The sequence below is a fragment of the Vicia villosa genome, linkage group LG3 (assembly GCF_029867415.1).
Source record: "Vicia villosa cultivar HV-30 ecotype Madison, WI linkage group LG3, Vvil1.0, whole genome shotgun sequence".
Classification (NCBI taxonomy): Eukaryota; Viridiplantae; Streptophyta; class Magnoliopsida; order Fabales; family Fabaceae; genus Vicia; species Vicia villosa.
This window is the reverse complement of record NC_081182.1, coordinates 55,208,627-55,231,228: the sequence shown is the minus strand read 5'-3', so window position 1 is coordinate 55,231,228 and position 22,602 is coordinate 55,208,627. Positions and strand designations below refer to the sequence as shown.

The following is a 22,602-nucleotide window of genomic DNA, read 5'->3' as shown; positions in this document are numbered from 1 at the left end:
CCGAGTAAATTAGTATGATAATGATCTATTGATAGACACATAATGATAAAATTTACCCCAACAAACATTCTCACTATTAACATCGACATCTCAAATTTTACTCTATGTTATTTAGATTTTCGCATCACAACAAATACAAAATATTTTTCTTATTTAAGATAATAAATCACGATTACCTTACATTTAAAATCACTCATCTTGCTGGATATAATAATTATAAAAGTTGTTTTTGCTACAAACACAACACTAATCAATTTTATTCAAAATTTCATATGCTAATCTATTTTTTTGGGTTAAGGGTTAGGTGTAATTAAACTGTTTGAATAAATGTATGAATGGAAAAGATGATTTACAAGATGAAGATGCAATGAAGTATTAAAATATTATTTTATTTATTAATTATTATATTTTTGATTTAATTTAAAAGAAACATATTATAATAAATTGAATAAAATAAAAAATAATTATTCTAAATTAACTTTTTAAATTTTTTTAATAAGAGTAAAAATAATTATTTTTACATGATCGAAAAAGGCCAAAATGACGCAATTAAAAAATTTGAAAGCAAAAAAAGTTGAATTAAAGCAATTCAAAGAAACAAGAAAACTAGTATCGTCGTTGTCTGTCGAGGTCAAATTCCCTGTTTATCCCCCTTCAATCCCAACTGTCGTTTTTTTCAAAGGGTTACAACTACCATGGTTTCTTGCACTTCCACTTTCTTTATCACAAGAACCTTTTGGTGACTTTCCAGACCAACTTTATTTACTCACTACATTTGTTTTTCATTCATTCCAAACCCGCTCGAAACCTTCAAGAATCAAACAATGTAACTTTCAATTCAATGGTTTTGTTTAATTTTCATAGAGGTGAATTTCAATTTGAATTTGAATTTATTGTGGTATTTGTAGGGGAGCTATAAAATTGGATCTCCGTCTTCCTTCACAAAGACTGGATGACATTGCTCCTGATCCCGAACCTGATTGGAGCTTCGATGCTCTCGTCTCCGAGCTCAATAATTTGGAGAACAAACTCGGCGCCACTTCTTCCACTCAACCTTTGCATATTCATAAAGCAACAACATCAAGGTTTGCTTTCTGTTTTTGAACACCAACTGTTTGTGAAAAGCACTCTGTTGCGTTACAATTATTTTACATGGTTTTCCACATCTTAATGTTACCCCACTGGCTTGTTCAATTGAACAACTTTGTAGTAGTAATGTTGAAATGTAATTTCTATGGAAACCATATGCCGCTTGCATTTTTTGTTTGTGTAGTTTCATTAAGTCTATGAATATGAGCATGTCATCGCTGTCAAATTGAACTCTGTTGATTTTCAGGCTTAACTTATCCAATGGGAAAGAAATTGAGAAAGGTAGAAGGTTTGTACTTCGTGCTCCTGAGTATGAGACGGAGAGTGAGGATGAGGATGACAAAGCGTTGGTTGTAGCCAGCTCTGGAAAACACTTCACATGTGATGACCTTTATCTAAGGTGCCTATTTCGTAAACCATAGCTTTAGTCTCATACTTCAAATCATGATAAAGTTGATTTTGGACCCGTATCTCTCTTTTAATTTAACAATGTTAACTTCATGTTTCGGATTGGATTCTTTGATTTGATGGCAATGTCTTTGTCATTTCCTTTGTGTTTCAGTGACAGTGATGATTCCGATGTTGACCCTGCTTTTGAAGTGCAACCTTATCTGATGAATAAAGTTGGGGAGGTAGAAGGTGCCTTGATTGAGTTAACACATGAACATCAACTAAGGGTTACAGTGAGTGGTCCTATTTTGATACCAATGCACTTGTTACCAATTTGATTTGTCAGTTACTTATTGAATAGCTAGTCATTCTTGATTGACATATAGCTTTTAGTAAATTACATCATGATTTGTTTTATGCTTATAGCATACTTGTTTCTGATCTTCTGGATTCACAGGATGAAGTCAGGAATAAGATCTCAGCTTTGGAGACAGCTCTACTGAATGAAAGTCAGAACTCTCTTTCTTCCCTTCTTCGAGTTGAGAAATACAAAGAAACAAGGCAGGAGTTGGATAAAAAGTTTGACACTCAATATCAACGCCAAATGTAAGACTGCATTGTTTCGTCCTGCCCCCTTTATCTTTTCTTTTCAAGGCAACATGATCCCTTCATTCTACAACATATTTATTTTGTCAGATTTAAAAAGTAAGCATTGACTATGAATTGTAGGCTCCTCTAGGATTGTCTACCTTCTTAATGTGCTTTTATAAGAGGTCAAATAATGGGTTATTTTGCGTGACGGTGCTTTCATTCTTTTGTTAGATAATTGCTCTGATTGTACTAGTTGAAATGTTGAAAACGAAGACACTGATGATTGACATCTCCCAATTTTTTTTAGTGCAGAAGCACTTGATAATCACTTAACAGCTGTTCAGCGGGACCGTGAACTCAGATCACAAATAGAAGAAAGGAAAATAAGAAATGATGCAGCATATGAAGAGGCCAAGAGAAAGGTTGCTTTACAAGAGGAAAAGCAGCAGCAGGAAAAAGCTAAAGCTGAAGCAGAGGTGCCATACCTTTATATTTTAGTTTGACTGTGTTATTTGGAAAAGAAATTATACATGTCTTCAATTTTCATTTCTAGTTATCATCTGTTTACAACTACAAAGTGAAGTGTTGTATTAGTTTTTTTTTAAAATAATGCTTGGAGAGTCCTAAACTGCTAGTCTGCTACACATACATTTATCGTTGCACGGATTTTGTCTATTCACTTTACCAGCTACTAGCCTAAAACTTATTAGCAGTTTGTTAATATTCGCATGTCCATCACTATATGGGTCTTGTTAATGTTAGATCAAGCATACACTTTTGCTACCAATCTTCTTGATATAGGTTTAAGCCCAAATGGCCATTCATTCATGAAATTTAAATTTTGTGGGTGCAGGCCAAACTTAAAGCTGAGGAAGTAAAACAAGCTGCATTAGAAGCTGAGAGAAAAGCAGCAACGGAAGCCAAAACAAAGGCTGCAATGGAAGCTGAAAAAAGAGCAGCAGCAGCAGAAGCTGAAAGAAGGGCAGAAAAGGATTCAGTAGAAAATTCCAACATAGTTACTTCTGGAGTGACCCTAAATACCACATCAAGCCTATTAAATACTGAGGCCAAGGAATCCGGTATGAGTTGAGACTTATAAATCCCCCATATTATCTTCAGTCACCATGTAGTTAAGCACAAAATTTCCATTTCATATTTTCTATTCTTGATTTGTCTGTTTTATTTTAAAAAGGCATTGAATCTTTAAACTGCTTTGTAAAATTTCAAAGCTTTGGTTTAATTGGAGTATTAATATAGAGGGAAAAAATAAGTACTAATATATAATCATTTAAAATAATTTATATTGTAATAGGATGTATAATTTTCAAGAATATAGAAATATATATTTGTTGATGCTTTCAGACACCTTAAGAATTGTTTTTTCCGGCTATTTTAATGGTTTATCTCATTATCTTTTTGCATATCTTAAAAAGATATATTTATAAGTCTTGAAATTTTCATAGCAACTTAAACTGCATCAATGATACTGAAGACTAATATTCCGAGCTCAAAAGTTGATAGATCATGTAAATTAAACGTTCCTTTTGTTACAAACATTATAATAAGTTTAGTCTTGCTCTCCGCATATGTTACATGTGCATAAAGTGATAAAATTGTATTGAATCTATACTTTTAAAACTAAATTTTATATATTATGAATTTGAGTAAAAGGATTAATGATAACGACTAAAGCTAAAATTATACATTATCTCATAATGAGTTGTTCACGACTTCACGTTCATGAGTTGCCCACATTTAACATTATCTTTATGTAGAGATGTATATGCAATCTAATTCTTCCGCAAAGATTTGTTGTAAATCGTGAAGTTCACTTTATTTTAATCAAAAGTACAGGGGCTTAAAACTTAAAGAAACTACATATGAATTTAACAATAATTTCCATTCTTCTCCTACCATTAAATCCTTCTCCGTGTGCATGTCTAGGTATACACATTGTTTTTGTCGTCATTGTTTATGATATGAGATTTAACAGGCCTATACAATCTTTAGGTTATGTATATCGTGCTGCAGCAAGTGCTTTAAATATAGAGCATGGTAGGCTACAGAAACTGAAAGAGCTGTGTGACAGAAACCAAGCTGTAAGATCAAGTTCTAACCAGGTATTGACCACCTATGTATGTCTTAAGGTTCTTAATTTATGTCTTAAGGTTCTTAATTATTTGTTGGTTTTGTTTGTCATATTTGTCATCTATTTTAAAATTTAAATTATGTTCTTGATAATGCATGTTTATTTCACTAGAAATTTGCCTGTCCTTCACCTCACTTTAAAGAGTAACTTCTTCTGTCAAATTCTCTGATTTTGACGCTGGGACTTGTTTTTGTCAACATCTGCTCAGGATTATACCAGATACGAGAGTCATATTTCCCGGAATATCAGGCAAATAAGGGGCATAAGAGACAATGTTAGGTGAAGTAAATATTTAAATTTCACAAATGCGTAATGCTGCTGTAATATATTATTCTTACTTGTACAGTTTAATTTTTTAAGGGAAAAATTGTATGTCGTAGGCAATCTCAATCCTTAAACAAAATACTAATAAAAATATTACATGTCTATATACTCTTTTGGTCATTCTGCAGATCAAAAGCAAGTGAAATCATTAAAATTTTCAATGATCGTCAATGCCCTCAAACATTCAGTGTTGAGACATTTGTTAAAAAGGTAAGTTAATATTTTTTTCCGATTCCTTTGACATATAATATCTCAGCTTTATTTGAAAAGAAACATGGAAAATAAACTAATCTTAAAACTTGGCTTAGTTATTTATTGTAGATGTTTTTTTTTGTATCAGTTAACTGTATATGGAAGGTAGCAAATAAATTTTAACAACTATAAGTTTAATTATCCGGGTGCCTTCAATTCTTAGGGATGGTTTGTGACAGGGGGCAGGCGCCTCTTGTGACCAACAAGTCCAGAGTTTGATCCTTAACGCCCAACTATTCTAATAAAAAAAAAGTTGATTTTAGCAAGAATAGGTGGGACTATGCATTGTCCACTTTCAAAGCCCAAAGGACTCTTTGCTTGAGAGGACGTTAGACATTTTATAAAAGCCATTCATGTATCTTCACTAAAAGTTTAAATTTATGAAATGTTTGGTTAATGACATTACTCAAATTAAAATATCAAAGCTATAAATTATGATTAGTATAATTTAAGACTTTTTGTTTTAAATCCTTAATATATATTTGATTCGTTTTCTTTACGATACAATTGTCAGTATTAATTGAGTTTGAAAATGATTATGAAATGTTTTACTGTTAAATGAATATTTTTTAAGTGAGAAATTTGACATCAGAAGAACTTGATATCAAATGAAAATAACATGTGGCTTCAATGAAATGAATATATTTCCAATCAAATAAGATGTGGCTGAAATACAAAGAAACAAGGCAGGAGTTGGATAAAAATTTTGACACTCAATATAAACGCCAAATGTAAGACTGCATTGTTTTGTCCTGCCCCCTTTTATCTTTTCTTTTCAAGGCAACTTGATTCCTTCATTCTACAACATATTTATTAATCAGGCCTACAGAATGTGAACTCTGATACCAACTTGAAATTGGAGCCAAGATTGATTCGAATTGCTTGAGAGCTTAACCCTCAATCTGTTTATTTATACTAATTAGTAGGTACAACCCAGCCCCTTGATTTTTGGACAAGACAATAATTAAACCAGATCTAAATCTATCCTATTTACAACAGAATATTCACGTGATATCATATTATAATTTTAAATATCTTAACAGTTTGAAATGTTCCAAATGATGAACGAAAACTAGCAAGAAGTGGTAGAATTATGTTATGTTAAATTGTTAATAAATGTAGTTGTGATTACGGACAACATACATGCTTTACAGGTTGTTTCATCCAGTTCAAGCCCTGCTAGTGCTCCTTTTGCAATTGCCTATGTCATTGTTCTAATTACATCTCAGGTACACCCTGTTTAAACTCTAGTCTCTCGGCTTACATAGAATGAATATGAATGCTTGTTTGATTGATTTTTCGATAACTAATTATTTGCTTTTGGCTTCAATTGTTTTTCACTTGCAAGACAGGTCCCATATGTAATGGATATTTTTCTTGCTGAGCTTCATAGGGCCTGCCATTACACAGTCCCAAAGCACATGGTTTACAAAAAGGTAACGTAATAGAATTTTAAAATACTATTGAGCAATATGTTTTCTTGCGTAGCTTCCTATCCTCGTGTTAAGGAGTAGTTTTTATTTTTTTGAGGGGCCAGTGATTTGAAGCAGTGAAAAGTTATTTTGCTACAATAATTTTGATTTTATGTCACATTTTTTCCTAAATAAAAGGTTTGGGTCCATTTTATCTAGCTCAAAGAAGCAATATGGCCTTGCTTCAAATTGTACAATGTAAAAATTAGCTGTAATTAATTATTTTGATATTATGCCCACGTATTTGTTCTGCAAATATTATTCCACAAACGAGGGGGTACTGATGATGTTGAATTTGGATAATTTATTCTACTGCCTCAGACCATGTTTCAATCAAAAGAGGCATACTTCAGAAGTATTGGTTATCGAGAAGAAGATGAAAAATTGGAGAGTACAGAAGATTATTTAAAGCGGTTAGAATCATATATGAAGGTGTACGGTGCACTGGTTCAGGTCTGTCTAGATAGTCTCAAGATTTTGACAAATTCACAGGAACAATATTTGCAATTATTATTGATAACATTTTCTCGTCTCCCTGATTGACCTGCTGACCATGTTGGTTTTGACAGACTGAAATTCCGAACATTCAAAATTTGCATGGCTTGCAAGAAGGTTGGGCGTGGCTTGCAAGGTTCTTGAATTCTCTGCCAGCCAATCCATATACAGCTGTTTCACTCAATGCATTCTTGCAAGTAAGTAATGCAACATGTTCGGTGTTCTGATATATCTTCTAAGATTAACTAATTTTACTCTGTCCGCAGGTGGCTGGATATGCTCTATTTAGAAGATATAAGTCTCAGTTCTTAAAGATGTTGAACATTGTCTCAAACAACTTTTTAGTTGATCTGAAATCACGTAATATACCTGAATCAACGAAGATTATTGCAAATATACAGGCTTATATAGAAGATAAAATGTTCCTTCAAGTACCAGAAGGAAAGAACCTGCAGTCAAATACATTATCCAGTGCGAAAGAACCATAGTCACAGTAAGCAAGGAGGTGCTGATTTCAGTTGCTGTGTTATCAGCCAATCAGTGGGTTTGTAATTTTGTCAAATTTTATGTATGAGTATTGACGAGTATAAAGTATAAACTAATGGTTGTAATGGAAAGAAAGAGGGTATCGTTCATTAGAAATTTTCTATTTCTCTTGTTATTCATTGAAGGTTGTTGCATTTTATTTAGGCAGAATAAAGTTCAAACTCTGCAAAAACCGAAAGTGTAGAATGCATACTAAAATGAAATTAGATACTAGTGGCATCTGTTAAACGGATGTGAACAAGCTCTGTATATAAACAAAAAAGTGTCCACTGAAACAACCCGAACAGTTTTTACAGAGAAGGTTTACTGAAAATTGAAAAATATGATGCCCTCAATGCACACAAGAGGACAGGGCACATATGTACATACAACAGGGTAAAGCTCATTATTTTAGTCTTACATAAACAAAATGTCTTCCTTACTCTGATGTTCTAACCTTATCAAACTTTGATGACTAACCTTATTCTGCTTTTGAATAAAAATTTCATTGAAAGCAGCTTATATTTCTAATAAAGCTTTATCTTAGTAGTGATTGTGCTCCTGCAAATCGGACAGAATTCGAGGTCTTCTCCACATCCACAACAAGTCTGCCATTAGAAAAGGGAAATAACTTAATATATATTCATCCCTTAATATAGATAACTTAAAATACAAGTATGTAGTTAAACTGGTTACCTGGTGTCCACAACCGAAGGCCATATCCTTTGGATTGGTAAGACAAATCGGGCAAACCTGCATTCAACCACGTTATAGGTAAACCACTATTATTATTAAAAGTGAGACGGAAATGAAAGTTGCTTCTTGTAAAGCATGGTCTCGATACCTTATTATCATGTAAAGAGCTTGTAGATGGTTCTGTGTGATTGTGAACACCGCTATCATATTCATAGCCAGTACCTCTACGCACATTTGGCTGAAAGCTGTTTGACCGAAAAGATTTTCCACTGACGTTGGAAGAAGTCCTATTATAAAGAGGAGCAGGTAGAGGAACCCTATCTGGTGAATGTCCCCTCCGCGAACTAGTCATATCAACGAAGACACGAGATTTTTTGAATTCAGTTATAAGTTATTATGCCTGATAAACTGAACATAACAAATTTGAAGTAAGGTATTTTCGTATTTTATTACCCCAATAAGCCAAGTTCTATGGTTGCCTTATATTGAGAAGGTATCTCCATCAAAGCTGCAAGAGAAAACTCTGCCTCTCTTCGGGATGGATTTGTATTTTTCGACATTATCTTAGTGAAATTCACAAACTATCACAAACAAAAGTTAAAACACTTTAGCATAACAGGAAGTTATATCATTTATATATAGCAAGTAAAAAAGGTTAAGTGAGTTACACCAAACCTGAAAATTGTCAAATGCTCGAGAAGGAATGTTATCGTCAAATTCCTCCATCATCTCCCACGGTCCATCTCCAACTCCTACCAAAACTATTGACAGCGGATACTCGCTGCAATTTAAAAAGAGTGTAAGAATGCAGAACGGTCCCCACAAGAAAGAGCACACAAAATTTACCTGGCTTTTACGATTGCATTTATCGTCTTCTGTTCCTGTTGACTTAGGTGGCCATGTTCTGTATCGACGCTTCTGGTCACCTGTGGCAACATACTGAGCATCAGTTTTTGAAGCAGAAACAATGAATATCCATAACAGACTAATATGATTCATCAAAGTATTACAGAATTATAGGCATTTAGATTTCTATTGCAAATATAACATTGCGGTTTCTTCATTTGTATATGAAAGTTTAGATGATTGAAAAGAAACAAAGTACGTAAGAGTGTGACTATGAACAGTATGGAATATAAAGCAAAAAAGTACCTGTCCATCTGCAATTATAAGCAGGACATGATATTGGCCAGCACTTTGTTCAACAATAGTTATGGCCATCTCAATAATGGGGGCGAACGAAGTCGGTCCTGCAAGTTTGAGGTGAGGAACAATTTCTCTGTATCGTGCCAAAACTTCTTCAAACCCGTTACATAACCTCTCTTCTGAATAGAAGCTAAATACATCTTGATCATGTGTAGACGCTGACAAATAATGAACAGAAAAGAAACAAGTTTGCAAGCTGGAAAAAACAAAACTACATTGGAAAAGGAATTTAGCTTCAAATTCGTTTATTACCATCTCCGAAACCAAAACATGGAATCAAGTTATCTTCATCAAAAGTAGATAGAGTTTTCCCAATAATAGAGATTGCTTGTTCATAAGGGTTTTGACTGCTTCCAATGTGATGTAAACTTTTCCGATTGAATGAACTCTTCCCTAAGAAAGTGAAGTATGTATTACTATTGAGCCTTAAAATTCACATACAAAATGATTCAAGCGTGAAAATGCGAGTAAGAAATAACACCTGTCCACTCATTGCTCTTTGTGAAATCAATGCCAACAATGAGATTAGAAGACTCCAGCCCAGCATTTGCAAGAGCAGCAGTAACCTGTATTCAATTCACTCAATTTTAATTCTTGTTCAAGTCAATGATAAAAACAGTATCTTTGGTCCCATCTTAACCCACCAACAAAAATAGACTAATGACATAACAAACAAAATCAAAGAAAAAGATCAAACAAATCCTTACACATCAAAGAAAAAAAAACACTATTACATGCAACAATATAATCTAACAATTACCTCATCCAGTGAACGATAATCATCAGCAATCCTTGAATACCTCTTATCCAACTTCTTTTTCTGCTGTGAATTATCATAAAACGGAGCTGATGCAGATGAAAACTGATGCTGAGGTGTTTGATATGGACTCTGCTGAGGATATGGTGACTGTGGTGGATATCCATCATAGTTATTATTCCATGAAGATGAAGAAGAACCTGAAGATTCATATGAAGGAACATGTCTCCTTCTAGGTGAAGAAGACCCTTTAGAACTATTTCCTCCCATAAGAATCTCTTGCAGAATAAAGACAAGTAAACACAAAATTGCAACCAAAGCTGTCCAAGTTTCTAGCTGAAATTCCAAAACAAATACATGACGAATGAATGTTTATATACAAAAAGATAGCAACTATTTAATCCATGATTGGAGAGGGAAATTTCTAGGTTGTTAGAGTGTGAAAGAGAGTGAGACTTATTCATATACCTCAAGATGCATTGCTATTTGCTAGAATAAGAAATGAAGGTAAAGAGTGTTGGTAGAAGGAACCTAGTTAAGGTCAAGTCAACTGGTTCAGTTTTTTCACCTTGTTCAAACAAGTTACATTTTTTTAAGATTAGTCTATGTCATAATCCATCATTTTTAATTGTTTTTCTTAACTAACTATCCACCAACAAATCTTTGTTACAGATTTTTTTAATACTATTTTTAAGGAAAAAAACCACCTATGTTCCAACAACAACGTTTTACTAAGGAGTATATCCATGGACACATTTTTCTACAGATCCTTCCTAGTAAATAATACTCACCGTTGACAATGCCATGCCACGTCCATGCTAAGAAACTACATAGAATGAGAGCATGTTGGACAATGTTTATTTTTTTTATATGATAAATTATAAACTCAATGGATAAGGTGATGACTCAGATCCTTGATTGTTTTCGTTTTCAGATTTTTCTCTTGTCTTCTTCCTTCAAGTTAGGTTATGAGTTTGGTGAAGATTTGGTTGGATACAATAAGGTTTAGCCTAAAGCAATTTGTAAAAATGAAAAGGAAAAACGTTAAAATTTTGCTTATATATAAGATAAGATTTAAAGAAAATCACCATGAGGATAATAAGAGCCTAATGTAAAAAAGTACCAAGGACTCTAATGTGAAAATGTAAGTCTCAATAGTGAGAATGAATTTAATGAATCTTGCACTCGCAGTGGTTTGTGTTGGGAAATTTTTCTAGGAAATTTCTTTTCCCACCTTTTAATGTTGTTCTACATTTGGCGAAAATAATTAAAAATGCTTCTTAAATTCGGACATGCAATTTTATTTTCGGATGTACTATTTTCACACCAAATAAACGTTAATTGTTGAGTATCTCTAACTTTGTCAAACTTTAATTCGGAGATGTGTATCTCCGAATGTGTTTCAGGGTTTATTCACAAATGCATCTCCGAATAACTTTTGTTTTCAAATTAAGAGAAATTTTCGGAGATGCATCTCCGAAATTTTTTTATGTATATATTTGCATCTCCGAAATTTTTTTATGTATATATAACGCGTGTCAAACCCTCCATCTCCTCCTTCATTTTCTCAATATTTTTCTTTCCTCATTAGAACTCGTGAGCAACATTGTTTTAGTCAACTTTTGAAACAACTGAAGAACCTCTACTTCAATCATACCAATCTCAACTCACTCCACATACTACATTGAATATTATTCACCCTTATCAACACTTATTTGAGTAAGTTTTTCATTTAAGTTATTTTGATGCATTGATGTGTTGCCACACTTATTTGTAAAGGTAGTGAGGAGATCCTGGAGAATGAGCCGGTCAGGGATGACCATGTTCTTGATGTGTTTTCGATCTGTCAGAATATTACGCGGATTATGAGAGAGGACATAGAGTTAGAACTGTTTAAGAGAGGTGGCAATGATGCGGTTGTCTTAGTACGTTCTATTCTTACAGAGACAATGAATGCTTTGGGTTACCGATAAAAGAGGAGGAGTCGGAGGGTTATGATTAGGCATATACAATAGAAAGACGTAAAAACTACTTTTATTGGTTGTTGCTTATGAATATAATGAGAGAGATATCAAATTAAATACAATTTACATTTAATTTTATCTTGGAAAAGATGAATTTTTAAAAATAAAATAGTTAAATAAAATAAAATTGATGTTTTTTAGTTATAATTTGTAACAAGAAAAATGAATGGTACGCCGGAGTACATTGTAACCTCTCTATGAATAGAAACTAGCGTTGAAAAATAAAATTACAACAACTTTTACTTATTTTATCTGAGTTATAAGGTTTGAGTAACCTCTTAGAATGTAAGATATAGATATGATAATTTCATTGATGATTTCCAAAAGGTTACATACCACATAAATTATAATAGATTCATACACTACTATCATAATTAAACTAATCTCATTCTTTCCCAATAACTAATAGAATCCAAATCTGCTAAACAACTCCCTACATTCCCAGAATCACCTTACTAGTCTTCAATTATGTGACATAATCCTCCAACCTCTTTGGAGCTTTGATCACTCTCTTAACTCTTGCCACCTCGGTCTCAACAATTTGCACCCTTCCTTCCATTATTGGATTTTTGCGACTCTGTTGTTGCATGGGCTTAATCATATTAATACTACCCCATCAAAATCAACATTGTCCTCAAGATTGTAAGTACGACAAAAATCCTCCCAAAGCTCCCAAGACGTGTCATCTGGTAAGAGACCCTTCCTTTGAACTAATGCGAAACAGCTAAGGACACCATCAATCATCCGGGACTCAAATGCTACAATAGTCAATGGTATCACCAAGGGAATGATTGTCAAAAAAATATGGAGGAAGTTGATCAATTGTTGAAGGAGGCGGGCCTTCATGTTGCTTCAAAAGGGAACAGTGGAACACATTATGAATGCGAGACTGAGGAGGGAAAGAAAGTTTATACGTCAGAATCTTTGCAAGGATCAAATAAGGACATAATATTGTTTAGAGAGCTTGTGGTACTTAAGGCCATACACCGATGTTTGATGATACAATTGTGTTGATGCTGAATTGCATATCCCAGATGAAGTCGAAGAAGCAGAAGATGCTGAAGTTGAGGAAACTGACGATGACTACCTATTGTCGAGAGATAGGTCGAGAAGAGTCATCAAGCCACCTCAAAGACTTGGATATGCAGATCTTATAGCTTATGTCTTAATCTCTGCAAGTGAGGTTCTAGACGAAGAACCTAGAGATTATAAGGGAGTTATGAGGAGTCAAAATAAGACTGAATGGCTGAAGGCCATGGATGATGAGATGAAATCTCTTCATGATAATCACACTTGGGAACTGATCAAGAAACCTGCTGGGGCAAGGTTAGTCAGCTGTAAATGGATTTTCAAAGTTAAGGAAGGAATCGAAGGAGTGACGTCGAAAAGATACAAGGCAAGGCTGGTCGCAAGGGGTTTCACTCAGAAAAAAGGTGTCGACTTCAATGATGTGTTCTCTCCTGTTGTGAAGCATAGGTCCATTCGAATGTTGCTTGCCATGGTGGCACAGTTCAATCTTGAACTGGAAAAGATGTGATGAGGGTGAAGGCTGAACTCAATAAGGAGTTCGATATGAAGGATCTGGGAGCTGCTTCCAGGATTCTTGGAATTGACATTCGAAGAGATAGAAAGAAGTCGAAGTTATGCCTATCTCAAGAGGCATATCTACGGAAGATTCTTGAAAAGTTTGGTATGTCGAATTCGAAGCCAGTTGTGACTCCAACAAACCCTCAATTCAAGCTGAGTATTGATCAGTTTCCCAGTACTGATGTCGAAAGAGCCTATATGAATAGCATCCCATATGCTAATATAGTTGGTTCTTTGATGTATGCTATGGTTTGTACTAGACCCGACATAGCATACGCAGTAAGTCTTGTAAGCAGGTACATGGCGAATCCTGGAAAGGCTCACTGGCAAGCATTGAAGTGGATTTTAAGGTACATAAATGGGTCTCTGAATAGAGTCTTAATTTATGGTGGAGCCTTGGGTGAAGATAGTAAAGCAGTAATAGAAGGATATGTCGACTCTGATTATGCAGGTTGTATGGATTCCAGAAAATCTATTTCTGGATATGTTTTCACTATGTTTGGCACTGCAATTAGTTGGAAAGCAACACTTCAGAAGGTTGTTGCTCTATCAACCACTGAAGCGGAGTATATTGCCCTAACTGAAGCTGTGAAAGAAGCATTGTGGCTTGAAGGTTTTGCGAAGGAGCTGAAACTTCAAGGTCGAGGTATCACTGTTAAATGTGATAGTCAAAGTGCAATACACCTGTCGAAGAATTCAGCCTATCATGAGCGAACTAAGCACATTGATGTGAGGCTGCATTTCGTCAGAGGAGTAATCGAGCGTGGAGAAGTCCAAGTGCTGAAGGTTTCGACTGAAGACAATGCTGCTGATATGATCACCAAGACATTGCCGAGTTGCAAGTTTTTCCACTGTATGCAGTTGATAAAGCTGCATGAAGAAAGCTAGTCTGTTCCTTGACGTTGTAGAGTTAGGTCCAAGGTGGAGATTTGTGAGATATTGGATCGAACTCTAGTATTGTCGAAGGGTAGCTTCTTGGTTCGACAGTTCGACAGAGTTAAGCATGAAGTCGAAGGATTGTTCACATGCTGGTGTCGAAGTGTGCATGCTGTAGCCGAAGATGGGTCTAGCATGCAGATGTCGAAGATGCTAGGGTTGTTAGCATGTTAAATTAGGTTTTAGTGTTTAAACCCTAATTTGTTAAGTTAGCTTGTTTATTAAGTTGGCTTGTGTAATGGGCCTTGCTGAAAAAGCCTATTAGTTAGTATGTTAGGTTTTATTATAAATAGCATACTAATCTCTCATCATTGCTAAGCTGCAAATCCTAATTTAGGGTGAGAGAGGTTATTTGTTATTCTTGTAAACTTGTAATCTTGTTTTAAGAGAAAGTGAAAGAATAACAAATAACCTCTCTCACCCTAAATTAGGATTTGCAACTTAGCAAATCCTCTCTCACCCTAAATTCAGAGCTTAATCCGATATCCTCCGTTCGAATTCAGCTATGATGCTCCACCTCAACAGGAATCTCTACCTGTTCCAGCTCTTCGTCAGATGTTTCTGTACTTCGACCAACATCATTAGTTTTCTTAAAAGCCATTTCAACTTCATTGAAAACTACATCTCGACTGGTGATACACCTCCTGTGACCTGGCTCTAGGCACCATAGCCTATAAGCTTTGACTCCTTCAGGGTATCCCATGAACATGCATTTCAGAGCTCTAGGTTCGACCTTGTCTTGCCTAATGTGAGCATAGGCTACGCAGCCAAATACTCTCAGTTTGTCGAGATCTGGTGGATGTCCCGACCAAACTTCTTCAGGTGTCTTCATATCTAACGCTGTCGAAGGACATCTGTTTATCAGATATGTTGCTGTCGAAACAGCCTCAGCCCAGAACACCTTTGTTAACCCCGCACTAGTCAACATGCATCTGACTCTCTCCAAAATAGTTCGATTAAACCTTTCAGCCAAACCATTTTGCTGTGGAGTACCTGCAGTAGTTCTATGCCTTGCAATACCAGAGGCAGCACAAAAACTGTCGAATGCCTCATTGCAAAATTCAAGGCCATTGTCGGTTCTCAACCTCTTGACCTTTCTGCCAGTCTGATTTTCAACCAGAGTCTTCCAACTTTTGAAATTCTCAAAAGTTTCATCCTTAGTCTTCTGGATGAATACCCATAATTTTCTGGAATAATCATCTACTATGGATAGAAAATACCTTGCTCCTGAATGTGATGGACACCTTGCAGGCCCCCAAAGATCAGCATGGATGTAATCAAGGGATCCATGTGTTCTTTGTTTGCCTTTGTTGAACTTCACTCTGCAAGATTTTCCAAGTACACAGGGTTCACAAAACTTCAGCTTTTCGACTTTGTCTCCACCAAGCAGATTTTGTTTCCCTAATTCGACCAGACCCCTTTCACTGACATGGCCCAATCTCATGTGCCAGATTTCTGTTTTCGACAAAGGTTTCGTGGATGCAACATTTGTCGAACCACTTACAACTTCAGCCTCAAGGGTATACAAGCCTTGTTTCTTCACGCCTCTCAAGACTTCCTTCGAACCCTTCATGACTCTTAGGATACTTTTCTCTCCTTGGAAAACATATCCTTTCTTGTCGAATTCACCAAGAGAAAGCAGATTTCTCTTCAAATCAGGAACATACGTGACTTCAGTCAACAACCTTATTGACTCATCATGGAGCTTGAATCTCACAGATCCAACACCTGCAATCTTGCAAGCCTTGTTGTTTCCCAGCAGTACTGATCCACCATCTTGATCTAATAATTCCTCGAACAAGTCTTTGTTTGGAGTCATGTGCCAAGTGCAACCTGAATCCATAATCCACTCCTTCTTAGAGTCACTGCTTGAAACCACAAGAACATCAGATGATTCGAAATCATCTTGAACAATGGCAGCGTTGCCATTATCCTTACCTCCATGATATTTCAAGCGTTCAGGGCACACCTTTCTTGTGTGACCCTCCTTCTTACAATGGTAGCATCGAATGCCAGATGCTTCGCCACTGTAAGTCTTCGACTGGCTTTTGCCTTTCTTCTTGTCGAACTTACCATCCTTTCGTAAGAGTTTTCCTTTAACGGCCAAACCTTCGCCAACAGTCGAAGGTTTATGCTCCTTTCGTTCATTCAAGTCCTTATAGTACAAGGCTGATTGAACTTCTTCAAACGTCAGGGACTCCCTTCCATACAAGAGAGTTTCTTTGAAGTGAGCATGTGATCGAGGCAAAGAACACAATAGTAACAGCGCTTGATCTTCATCATCGATCTTCACATCAATATTTTCAAGATCAAGAATCAGCTTGTTGAACATATCCAACTGCTCAGCCAATACTTTGTCTTCAATCATCTTGAATGAATACAAAGCTTGCTTCAGGTAGAGTCGATTTACCAGCGATTTGGTCATATACAAACTTTCAAGTTTCACCCATAACCCTGTTGCCGTCGTCTCCTTTGATACCTGCCGGAGAACCTTATCACCAAGGCTCAACAAAATTGCGCTGTGTGCTTTCTCGATCATATTCTTCTTCTCCGCTGCCGTCAATTCTGCATTCATGGCTGCCTCTCCCTTCAACGCTTCCAAACATCCCTGCTGAACCAGTAGGGCTTTCATCTTCAAGCGCCACAGACCGAAATCATTCACTCCGGTGAACTTTTCAATCTCATACTTTGTTGAAGGCATCTTCTCCACGCTCACCGCACCAATTTGTGTTCTTCTTCTCCTCCCTAATTCCCTATTATACTTTGTTCTTGGTATTCAATTCACAACAAATTGTAATCTAACATAGGCCCATGATCCTATAAGGAAATTAATCTCACGACGATTCTTATTCATTGTAGCCTTCATTTGTAACTGTGCCTTTTCCAAATTCTTGTTCAATAGAGCAAAAATATCCTCTTAGAGGTTAAAACTGCTTCGCACTCATCACTTGAAAGTAGGAGTGGAAATAGGCCAGATCGATAACAGGGGCCTACAGGCTAGTTTATATAGGCTCAGACCAAGCCATACATTATTTTTAAATAGAAAAGGCCTAGACTTTTTTATAAGCCTATTTAGTTAAAAAGGCTAGGCCTCAGGCCCTAAAAGAAGCCTTATAAGCCTATCAGGCCGGCCTATTTAAATAAATATGAATATTTTTTATTATCATTATGATATATTTTATACTTTGAATTAAAATACATAAATAAAATTTGGTTATCTTGAAGAACTTGTGAAAATAAGATGAAAACATCTGATGAACATTGTTTTCATAAGTTGTCTTAAACAAATAGTCTCCTAAAACTTATGCTAAGAGGTAAGTTAAAATAAGTCAATGCAAATAAATCTTTAGTCTCTTAGTCTTTTAGTTAGTTAGTCTATTTAAACATTATTTTAATTGTTTGTATACATATGTCTAAAACAAATAGGCTTTTATATAGGCTAACAGGCTAACCAGGCATTCGAAAAGGCCAGGCTCAGGCCTAAAAAATAAGCCTACGACAAGCCACAGGCCAGGCTTAGGCTTCATTTTTTTTTACAGGCCAGGTTTAGGCTTGGCAAAGCCTAGCTCGGCCCAGCCTATTTCCACCCCTACTTGAAAGGGAGTTAAACCCGAAGTAGTATAAGAGGGAAAGTAAGGTTCTTGTTTGCCTAACATCACTTGAAAGGGAGTTAAAATCGGAGTAGCATGGACAGAAGTATTGTACTGGTACTCGGCCCAAGGAAGAAGAGACAACCATTGGGAAGGTTTCTCATGAACAATTACATGCAAATACTGCTCCATCGTACGATTCATCACTTTAGTTTGACCATTAATTTGTTGGTGATAAGAGGAGCTCATACGCAAAAACGTCCCACTGAACTTAAAGAGGTCTGACTAGAAGCGACTAATAAACACCGGATCTTTGTTGGAGACTATACTTTTAGGTAACCCGTGCAACTTATAGACCATGAGAACAAATAATTTTGTGACTTTAAAACCGGAAAAGGTTGCAATAATTCACTTGGTTTTATGAAGAATACTTAGTTTGCTAGTATACAACACATTCGCGAACAAAAGTTTGAGCCTCATTCTTTATGATATCTCAAAAGAAATTTTGAAAAGTCACTTCATAGTCTTGGAAAGCTCAACATAACCTCCCACAAAGGTCTCGTAAAACTCCTTTAGGCTATGTTTAGTGTTGGAATATATTATTTCTATTTGTATTATTTCCCTATTGTATTATTTCCCTTTATTCTCCATTAAGGAAAGAATTAATATCATTATTGTATTACCATTATATATATCAGCCACCATTATATATACCAGCCTAGAGCTGAGGAATAAAATACAACAGCTTTTTTACCATTCCTTTCAATATGGTATCAGAGCTCTGGGTTAGGGTTTACTGTAAAACTTCCACAACAGCTTCCGATTGACATACGCGTTTAATCCCTATGGCGAATCACGACACGAATTGGCCCGCTCTAGGTTTTGCCTACACCGGATCCAATAATGGAGGTGGCGGTGGCCGCGGTGATGGCGGCGGCCGCGGTAATGGTGGTGGCCGCGGAAATGGCAATGGTGGCGGAAACGGCGACGAAACATCGGGTGTCACAAACAATGGCAGTTATTTCAATATAGGCGGCAATGACCAAGAGGGTTCCTCATGTTAGAACAAGATTTGTTCTTATCAATTATCTTAGTTTTGATGATAACAATAATATGAATTTTGCTTAAGATAATATGGTACTCTAATCCAATGCAATTTCCCTTTCAGGAAATATATATAAAGAGTACGCATAATTCAGCGCTCAGAAGCTTTGTCTCAAATGGTTCAGCATGCAACATCAGAACATGGTCTGGCAAGACATCAGAAGATGGTCGAAGCAGAATCAGAACATGGGTCTATGGAAGCATCAGAAGAACATGAGATCAGAAGCACTGAAGATCAGAAGATGGTATCACGCTCAGAAGCACTTCAAGGTCAGAAGATCAGAAGATGCTATGCACCAAGCTGTTTGACTCTGATGATATTCAAACGTTATATTCACAAACATCAGATCAGAAGAAAGTACAGGTGGCAGACTACGCTGACTGACAAAAGGAACGTTAAAGCTACTAAAGGCAACGTCAGTAGACACAGCGTGAACAAGGCTCGAGGTAGTTGACAAAAGCGTATAACATTAAATGCAATGCTGTACGGAACACGCAAAGCATTAAATGCACTCAACGGTCATCTTCTCAACGCCTATAAATATGAAGTTCTGATGAGAAGCAAGGGTAACCCATTCTTAACAACTCTGAACGAAAATAAACTTGCTGAAACGCTATTCAATCAAAGCTCAGAATCTTCATCAACTCACTACATTGCTGTTGTAATATCTTAGTGAGATTAAGCTTAAACGATAAGAGAAATATCACAGTTTGTGATTATAGCTTTTAAGAAGCATTTGTAAACTCTTGAATAGATTACATTAAGTTGTAAGGAACTAGAGTGATCGTGTGATCAGTATACTCTAGGAAGTCTTAGCAGTTGGCTGAGCAGTTTGTAACTAGAGTGATCAGGTTGATCAGTAGACTCTAGAAAAGTCTTAGAAGTTGTCTAAGCAATTGTTCCTGGAGTGATCAAGTTGTGATCAGAATACTCTAGAAGACTTAGTCGTGGACTAAGTGGAAAACCATTGTAATCCGTGCGATTAGTGGATTAAATCCTCAGGTTGAGGTAAATCATCTCTGCGGGGGTGGACTGGAGTAGCTTCGTTAACAGCGAACCAGGATAAAAATAATTGTGCAATTTATTTTTATCGTCCAAGATTTAAAGTCACACTTATTCAATCCCCCCCTTTCTAAGTGTTTTTCTATCCTTCAATTGGCATCAGAGCGCCGGTTCTAAGGTGCAAGCACTTAACCGTGTTTAGAAAAGATTCAGGAAGAGAAAAACGCTTCAGTAAAAGATGGTTGATGAAAGTGAAAAGTCTACACCTACACCTGCATCTACATCTGGCTCTGCTGAGCAATACAACGGTAACAATGGTTATACTAGACCGCCGGTATTTGATGGTGAAAACTTTGAATACTGGAAAGATAAACTGGAAAGTTACTTTCTGGGTCTAGATGGTGATCTATGGGATCTTCTGATGGATGGTTACAAACATCCTGTAAATGCCAGAGGCGTAAAGCTAACAAGGCAAGAAATGGATGATGATCAGAGAAAGCTTTTCAGGAATCATCATAAATGCAGAACTGTTTTGCTGAATGCTATCTCTCATGCTGAGTATGAGAAGATATCTAACAGGGAAACGGCCTATGACATATATGAGTCCTTGAAAATGACTCATGAAGGAAATGCTCAAGTCAAGGAGACTAAAGCTCTAGCTTTAATCCAGAAGTATGAAGCCTTCAAGATGGAGGATGATGAAGACATTGAAAAGATGTTTTCAAGATTTCAAACTCTTACTGCTGGATTGAGAGTTCTTGACAAGGGATACACCAAGGCTGATCACGTAAAGAAGATCATCAGAAGCTTACCCAGAAGATGGGGTCCTATGGTGACTGCATTCAAGATTGCAAAGAATCTGAATGAAGTTTCTCTGGAAGAGCTCATCAGTGCCTTGAGAAGTCATGAAATAGAGCTGGACGCAAATGAGCCTCAAAAGAAAGGTAAATCTATTGCATTAAAATCTAATATCAAGAAATGCACTAACGCTTTTCAGGCCAAAGAAGAAGATCCTGAAGAATCAGAATCTGAAGAAGAAGATGAACTGTCCATGATTTCCAGAAGGGTAAATCAACTCTGGAAGAGCAAGCAAAGGAAGTTCAGAGGCTTCAGAAGTTCAAAGAGATTTGAACATGGAGAATCTTCTGATGACAGAAGATCTGACAAGAAGAAGGTCATGTGCTATGAATGCAATGAACCAGGACACTTCAGGAATGAATGTCCAAATCTTCAGAAGGAGAATCCCAAGAAGAAGTTTCATAAGAAGAAAGGTCTTATGGCAACCTGGGATGAGTCAGAAGATGATTCAGAAGATGAGCAGGCTAACTGTGCGCTGATGGCGACAGAAGATGACGGATCAGAATCTACATCAGAATCAGATTCTGAAGAGGTATTTTCTGAACTTACTAGAGATGAGTTAGTTTCCGGTCTAACTGAACTTCTGGAACTCAAGTCTCAGATTAGTCTCAAATACAAAAAGCTGAAAAAGCAATTTGAATTTGAAACAAAGAAGCTTGAGTTGGAGAATTCTGAATTAAAAGAAAAACTTTTAAAATTATCCAATAATGATGGATCCCCTTCTGATTCAGAAAAATCCACTCCTAGTCTAAACCATATTCTGAAAGAATATGATTTAAGTTTCAGGAAGTTCTTATCTAGAAGTATTGGCAGAAGTCAGCTAGCTTCTATGATATATGCTGTGTCTGGAAACAAAAGAGTCGGCATTGGTTTTGAGGGTGAAACCCCATACAAACTTGAACCGGTTGATGAAATGAAACTCACATACAAGCCATTGTATGATCAGTTCAAGTATGGCCACTCTCATGATATTAGGCACACTTCACATGCACAAAGTTTTCACATAACACACACCAAGAAGCATGTGACACAACCCAGGAAATATCATGAAACTCATATTAAAAATTATCATGCTGTTCCTCTTATTGCTTATAATGTCAAACCCAAGTTCAATCAGAACTTGAGAAAATCTAACAAGAAAGGACCCAAGAAGATGTGGGTACCAAAGAAAAAGATTATTTCTTTTGCAGATTCTCTTGATAACAAAGAAGACAACATTCAACATGACATGACACCTGGACTCAAGTTGCTCTCAACACTTGAAGGGAAGAAAGATTGTTTTCCAAGTTCTGGTTCTTAAATCTGTTGAAGAAACTATGTTTGTAGGAATTCAGAAAAGAAGCTTATTAGTCTTGGAACCATCTATGATGTTTACCTCTAAGGCTTTGATGTTTCTTTCTTGGATATTCTGAACGCTCAAAAGGCTACAGAGTATACAACATTGAAACATTGATTGTGGACAAATCAATAAACATCTGTTTTGATGATAAACTTGTTTCTGATGAATCAAAGAGCTTAAGAATTTCTGCAGATACAGTTTTGTCTTATCAGAAG

General features: G+C 36.1%; 2 protein-coding genes across 3 annotated transcripts; one reads left to right on the top strand and one right to left on the bottom strand.

Annotated features, from left to right (window-relative positions):
• Window positions 1-575: 575 nt before the first annotated feature.
• Window positions 576-7,427, top strand: LOC131661484 (mRNA export factor GLE1-like). The gene is made up of 15 exons (XM_058931039.1): window positions 576-826; window positions 909-1,085; window positions 1,337-1,489; window positions 1,652-1,772; window positions 1,937-2,085; window positions 2,378-2,546; window positions 2,924-3,149; window positions 4,081-4,190; window positions 4,428-4,498; window positions 4,672-4,753; window positions 5,950-6,024; window positions 6,148-6,231; window positions 6,589-6,720; window positions 6,837-6,959; window positions 7,029-7,427. Coding segments are annotated over exons 1-15 (1,896 nt in total). The 5' UTR covers window positions 576-824; the 3' UTR covers window positions 7,251-7,427.
• A 111-nt stretch (window positions 7,428-7,538) lies between these two features.
• Window positions 7,539-10,843, bottom strand: LOC131661485 (E3 ubiquitin-protein ligase RGLG5-like). Of its 2 annotated transcripts, none has more exons than XM_058931040.1 (11): window positions 10,738-10,843; window positions 9,950-10,282; window positions 9,671-9,755; window positions 9,442-9,582; window positions 9,136-9,347; window positions 8,830-8,909; window positions 8,659-8,764; window positions 8,437-8,564; window positions 8,132-8,327; window positions 7,984-8,040; window positions 7,539-7,895 (listed from the first exon to the last, which is right to left on the bottom strand). In XM_058931040.1, exons 1-11 carry the CDS (start codon window positions 10,750-10,752, stop codon window positions 7,815-7,817), a joined length of 1,434 nt encoding a protein of 477 aa, XP_058787023.1. In that variant the 5' UTR covers window positions 10,753-10,843; the 3' UTR covers window positions 7,539-7,814. The 2 variants fall into 2 exon arrangements, with proteins under 2 accessions (XP_058787023.1, XP_058787024.1); XM_058931041.1 differs by lacking the exon at window positions 10,738-10,843 and adding an exon at window positions 10,415-10,568.
• Between the last annotated feature and the right edge of the window lie 11,759 nt (window positions 10,844-22,602).